The 6,480-nt window shown below is 38.5% G+C and overlaps 2 protein-coding genes across 4 annotated transcripts in view; one reads left to right on the top strand and one right to left on the bottom strand.

The window, feature by feature from the left end:
- Positions 1 to 6,388, top strand: part of B3GNT5 (UDP-GlcNAc:betaGal beta-1,3-N-acetylglucosaminyltransferase 5) — an 18,926-nt gene extending 12,538 nt beyond the window's left edge. For all 3 annotated transcript variants that reach the window (XM_011382732.2, XM_011382714.2, XM_011382722.2), the window contains one exon: positions 3,334 to 6,388. In XM_011382732.2, coding sequence (XP_011381034.1) covers positions 3,643 to 4,776 — 1,134 coding nt within the window. In that variant the 5' untranslated portion in view covers positions 3,334 to 3,642 and the 3' untranslated portion in view covers positions 4,777 to 6,388. The remainder of the gene's footprint in view (positions 1 to 3,333) is intronic.
- Positions 1 to 6,480, bottom strand: part of MCF2L2 (MCF.2 cell line derived transforming sequence-like 2) — a 195,338-nt gene that overhangs the window by 72,669 nt on the left and 116,189 nt on the right. The window lies entirely within an intron of this gene.

The raw sequence follows: 6,480 nt of genomic DNA, 5'->3' as shown, positions 1-6,480 counted from the left end.
GTGCGACTGTCCATGGGAACTGTGTTTTCATGGGGCACCATGAGTCTTGTGTCAACTGGATTGTAGGTGCTTTCAGAGTGGAAACCACAAAATGCTACCTCATGATTCCCACCATGCCCGGTACAAGTATTTCCACAGCAAATACTTACATACTTGTCGGATTAATTGAAACATCAGACACTAAGGTTGTTTAACTTGAACTTAAAGTGCAGGACTCACCATCTTTATCAACACTTCAAAGTTTATAGCAGGTTTTGCATAGTATTTTAGGATCACAAAAGTAGACTCAACAAAGACATGAGTTGACAGCACAAGTGAAGTAGAAAAATAATTGAGGGTTGTTAGGGAAATTTGTGGCCTTTAGGTGTATTAGCTTGTTTTTTCCAGAAAAGTTTAAAGAGATCCCTTGGGAAAATATATTGTTGAGTAACTGAAGGGCACAGCTCCCAAACTGAAAAGTATTTGGGGTGGGGTTTGCCACCTTCTTTTCTGATGTTCCTACTTCTATTCTTTATTCTTCTACTTCTGTCTGTTAGGAAAGAGAATACTAAAGATATCTGCTCCTTCTTCTCAGTTCCAATAGAAGCAAACCCAAGTTATGATCTAAATATTTGCATATTTTCCTTTAAGAAGTTCTTTGTCCTGTTTTCTCCTGTAGTCTTTCCTGTTTCCAATTTTCATCAGGTTCTGAGTCATCTGTAATTTTTATATCCCCTCAATAACAATACATTGATATTTGCCCCCAATTTGCAAATGAAGTCACCCCATCAGAGTGCAGTGAGGGGTGCCTGAGGTTACACAATAACTCTGGCCCCAAACAGGGATAGCCCTGGAGTTTCCAGGCTGTTGACTGGTCACTGAACTGAGCTTCGAGCACACAAAGGAAGCTGCACCCACAGCATTCTGTTGTGGACAGTTGCTGAGCTTTGCATGCATTGTGGGGACCTCTTTGTTTCCTCTAAGGCCCAGCATTTTCTTTCTCCAGGTCAGGCAGGCCTGTGGGCTTCTTCCCAGTCCCCTCTCCTGTACTTTAAATATGAAAGATGGAAGATGTGCATTAGAGAAGCTATACTACTGTGCAAAGCAGAAAAGTGGGTGTCAGTTGCGTGTGCTATAGCCATCAGCAAGGCCAGAGTTGGGGGCAACATTGTTTAGTTTTAATTACTGAATTTAGATCAGCGAGGTGCTTTTGCTTTTAGTTGTGAAAGACTACCTAGTGGCTATGTTCAATTTTGAGGAGTTTGGGTGGTTTTTTTATTATAAAAGAGAAGCAAGCTGGGTACTATAAAAGAGTAGTTTACCTTTCGTAAACCTTCCCCTCATCAGATCAGTACTATCCATGCAGTTTAGTTATGATTGATGTAAATGGAGGGTAAACAAATCAAGCTCCTGGGGGTGGAAAAATCTTGTTTCAGAACTTCACATGCTGTACTGAACTTCAATAAGTAGTGTGGGTTGTTGGCTTCATGACAGGTTCTTTGTCATTTTTCAGAAAGCTTTTGACTCTGAGGTCAGTTGGGAACAATTGAAGAAGAATAGGAAAGATTTACCTTACGGTAGTGGGTGATAAAATGAATGTTATGTGCTGGCTGCTAGGTTGTAGTAGCAGAGTTAGCGGCAGCAACACACCAACTGGATGAGGAACAGACCCCATTCATTCGAGGGATACTAGGGCCTCTGTGAGTCAAGTGTACATGTGGGTGCTGAGGAGTTAGGCTTGTGGGCTAATTGTCTAACAAGAAGTTCATAATTGTAGACAACTGTGACTGTGTGCCAAACAAGCTGGCATTGGAACATACTTAGTACTCATACTTTGCGTTAAGCCTCCAGTTCCTTCCACATGTCTGGTGCAGGCAGCAGAAGGGGATTTTGGCTTTCAGAGGTGGTCTGTTATCTAAGTGAACGCTCTTAAGACTGAGAGGAAGTACCTCCCCCCGCCCACCTTCAAGCGAAAGTGATTTTGCAAAGTTTAGGCAGGTGCCAGCTTCAGAAACTGATGTTTCTTGCTGTCTTTCTCACCCTACTTAGAGCATTCTGTCCATGACCAGCCAAACCAATGGGGGAAATGACTGATAATTGATCTTTCCCTTACGGCAGTATTTCTCACTTTTTTTGATGGTAAAGCACAGTAAAAATGCATTTTATATTACAACCCTGAAGGTGCTACTTTCAGAACACTCTGCTTTAGAAAGATCGCTCTGACTGGAGAGTAGAGGAGAGATAGGCCAGGGGTCATTTAGTCTGCCATCCTGGTCTGGGTCAGAAGTGATGATGACATCAAGGGGTGAAGAGAGATTTAGAAAAAGCAATTCCCAGGATTAAATAACTGGATATAGAATGGAGGAAAAGGCAGACTTTCAGATTTCTGGCATAGGTGCATGAAGTGCAGGTGGACACAAATAAGAAGAAAATGGAAACAGGTTTTAGGGGAGAAGACAGTAGAATGGGTTAGAAATGGCAGTTGAGTACTCCGTGTGTCAGATAATTATCAACTTCTATCTCTGTATCTATGTATATGCCCATTTAATTTGCATAAAGACTTTGCGTTAAGGGGTGTTATTCCAGTTTTTCAGATTTCTGGGTTAGGTGCATGATACAGTGCGACAAATACAGTGGGTGGCTGCGTCCACACTGGGCTCACATGTCCAGAGTGCCAAGACAGCAGTTTTGGCTACAATCCTACAGCCTCCCAGTTTTGAACATGTTAAATTTGAGGGGCCTATTGAGTTTGCAAATGAAAAAGTACAGGAAGAACATGATTGTGTAGGTTTGGGGCTCACAAAGTCATTGTGGTTACAGAGAGTTTGGATTATGCTTTTGAGAAGCATAACTCAACTTCTTGATTATGAATCTTGATTTAAAAAAATCTTACTGTAATGCCTACCTTGCCTGGGGCAAGCTTTAATGGATTTTTACTATTAATGAACTTTCTTTTCACATTCATCTATTTCGCCTTGAATTATATAGCTACTTTCATCCTGACTGTATTTCAAATCGATATATCTGTAGATATTCCCATTTGAGAGATTTGAACTTTAAGTATATGATAGCCATTTTGGAAGGCTTGTTTGTTTGTTTGTTTAAGATTGAGAAGAGAACAGGTTCTCTATATTCTGAATGGGAAGACAATGGAGAGCGTTTCTTTCCCTTCCCCCCTACTCCCCTAAAATAAACAGCTAAATGCCTCTGCTAGAAACTAGCTGCCTCATCACCTTTTGTCCAGATCAGTCCTGTTACATAATATCTTAAGGAGTTAAGAGTAGTTTGTTTTTTTTTTTTAGTAACTCATTAATCCACTCATTTCTCATCTTTTCTCATCCTAACTCTTAACAGGTCGCACTTAACTTTCACAAAAGGATGTACGTGGAATAGCTGCCTGAGGCCAGTCACCAAACGTAATGAAGGATGCCAATGTGGAAACATTTTGATGTGCCAGTGTCTTCATTCTACAGTGTGTTCCATTTTTTTGCAATCTCAGCAAAAATGGTATTAAAATATTTTGTGAAATAAGAAGCTCCTTTTACATTTTGAATGACCAGCATATATTAAGATGGACATCTGTTCTACAGAATACAGAATTCTATGGTCTCAAAGAAGCAAATGCCCATTTAACACTGATCCTAAATAAAATTGGACGTCAGAATGTTTGTTAGTGGCAGAAGAGTAAAAAAATGTCAGTTTGTTCAGTTATTTGCCACCTGTTTTATACTAAGCCTCATGTTTTTTTGGGGACCACTTGATAATCACGTTGTGAGCCACATGAAGTCCTACTCTTACAGATACTTCATAAATAGCTATGACTTTGTGAATGAGAGCCTATCCCTTAAGCACAGTGAAGATGGGGCTACTCACTACCAATACCTGATTAACCATGAGAAGAAGTGTCAAGAACAAGATGTCCTCCTTTTACTGTTTGTAAAGACTGCGCCTGAAAACTATGATCGACGTTCAGCAATTAGGAGAACATGGGGCAATGAGAAGTATGTTCAGTCTCAACTTAATGCCAACATCAAAACTCTGTTTGCCTTAGGAACACCTTCTAATCCACTGACGAAAGAAGAAATGCAAAGGAAACTGGTTTGGGAAGACCAAATGTACCACGATATAATTCAACAAGATTTTGCCGATTCTTTCTATAATCTTACTCTTAAATTGCTTCTGCAGTTCAGTTGGGCAAATTCCTTTTGTCCACATGCCAAATTTCTTATGACTGCCGATGACGACATATTTATTCACATGCCAAATCTTATTGAATACCTTCAAAGCTTAGAACAAATTGGTGTTCAGGACTTTTGGATTGGTCGTGTTCATCGTGGTGCTCCTCCCATTAGAGACAAACGCAGCAAATACTATGTCTCCTATGAAATGTATCAGTGGCCGGCTTACCCTGACTATACTGCAGGAGCTGCCTATGTGGTCTCCAGTGATGTAGCGGCCAAAGTTTATGAGGCCTCACAGACACTCAACTCTAGTCTTTACATAGATGACGTGTTCATGGGCCTCTGTGCCAATAAGATGGGGATAGTACCACAATACCATGTATTTTTCTCTGGGGAAGGTAAGACTCCTTATCATCCCTGCATCTACGATAAAATGATAACATCTCATGGACATGTACAAGACCTTCAGGACCTTTGGAAGGATGCCACACACCCTAAAGTAAAAACGATTTCAAAAGGTTTTCTTGGCCAGATATACTGTAGGATAACTAAAATAGTTCTCCTTTGCAAATTGGCCTATGTGGACACATATCCTTGTAGGGCTGCCTTTGTCTAATAGTACTTGAATGTTGTATGTTTTCACTGTCACTGAGCCAAACCTGGATGAAAAACTCTTAAATGTTTGACTGTACCCTAAGTGAAATGAACATGAAAAAACAAAGAAATATTTTGAAAGCCCAGTCTCTCGGAATGTTTCTTTGATTCTAGAAGCTATTCAACATAACTTAACTACTTCATTGCCTAAATCCATTTCAAGGAATGTATATTTAGAAAAGGTTTATGAAAACCGAACTAAAGGGAAATTCAAGTTCTCAATGCCACGTGTATATTTGAGGTATAGAGAAGTAATTAAAGAGCCTTGGTATTAGAAAAACTGCTTTTGGAAAATACCAAGTGAATATAGAGTACAACATTTCAAAGAAATATGTTGTTAGACTAGATATACAAGTTAATTTTTACTAAAAGAGCACTTGATGGAAATAGTGGGGGCAGGGAGGATTGGTATAGGAGAAAGTACATGAATCTGGCAAAATAAAGTCTCATGTTCTTCAGAGATATAGGAAAAAGTACAGCAGGTCCTTGAATAACCTGGTTTTGTTAAGCATCGTTTTGTTACAATGTTGAGAAGATGAGTAGGAACTTAACACTTGTTTATATCAGTTAGCCTGTTGTATAATTATTTCATTATACATTGTTTCACTGCAGTTCCAACAAGCTATCGAAAATGTTAAGTGAGGACTTACAGTACACATTCTCTTTATGAACAGCCAAATCACTTATTGTCACATCTGTGTACTTATTCTACCTAGCGTTGGAGTCATTTAAAACATTTATGTCTTTTTTCCCCAAAGTTTAATGTAAAATTTGAGAAGTCATTAGCTCTGCCCTAACTTGTGCTTTATGGGTTTGTTTTTGTTTTTGTTTTTGTTTTATTATTAGAAAATGACACAAAACATGGGCAGTTTGTTACCCATGGGGTCCTTCTGTAGGGAGAAATCATTGCTAATTCAAGACGCTGATTTTAATACATTGAAATTTTCAACTGGTTTTTAAATATTCAATATCGGTCTGTTTTTAAGATAGTTATTTGAATGTAGTTTGCTTAGAGGAATAGAATATTGGAGAAGACTTCAAAAGGAAAGATAGAACATTAAAAGCCTCTTTTCTCCATAATTTATAAAATAAAATTCTTAGTGTCTAAATTATTGTAATGATAATAAAATTAGCCCACCCCTCCCCAACAAGGCCTCATAAACCACAGTACTTTATTCCAAGTTCAGATTTTAAAATGAGAATATTAAACATCACACAAAAGCTATAGTGTCTGTAACAAAACCTATTTCATCAAAATAGCTATCAGAGGTATTGTCAACTTTTAAATATTTCAAACTTGAAAGCAGAATGAAAGATAAAAAGGTTGCCAGAATGAGGTTTAAAGCATTTTTAAAGTGGCATGTTCCTTGTAATCAAAGAGATGTGGGTGAGAGCTAATAGAGTAAGTTACAAAGCAGGACAGAAATATGGCCATGATGCAGACAACCTCCCCTGACTATAGAAAGTACTAGGTGATGTCTGTTATTAGTGGGATTATCTGAAGGCCAAAATAATGACTTCAGCGAGAGCAGATGAACTGATTATAGAACCTTTGTCTGCAGAGATGCCTGTTAGGAAAGACTAAGATGTCTCATTTAATTAGATGATGTTTGAAACATGCAAAACAAAAACATAACTAAAAAAGAATTTTTAGTAAACACAACTA

Source organism: Pteropus vampyrus, unplaced genomic scaffold (assembly GCF_000151845.1).
Source record: "Pteropus vampyrus isolate Shadow unplaced genomic scaffold, Pvam_2.0 Scaffold14, whole genome shotgun sequence".
NCBI lineage: Eukaryota > Metazoa > Chordata > Mammalia > Chiroptera > Pteropodidae > Pteropus > Pteropus vampyrus.
The sequence above is the reverse complement of the archived record's forward strand: the minus strand, read 5'-3'. Positions and strand labels throughout refer to the sequence as shown.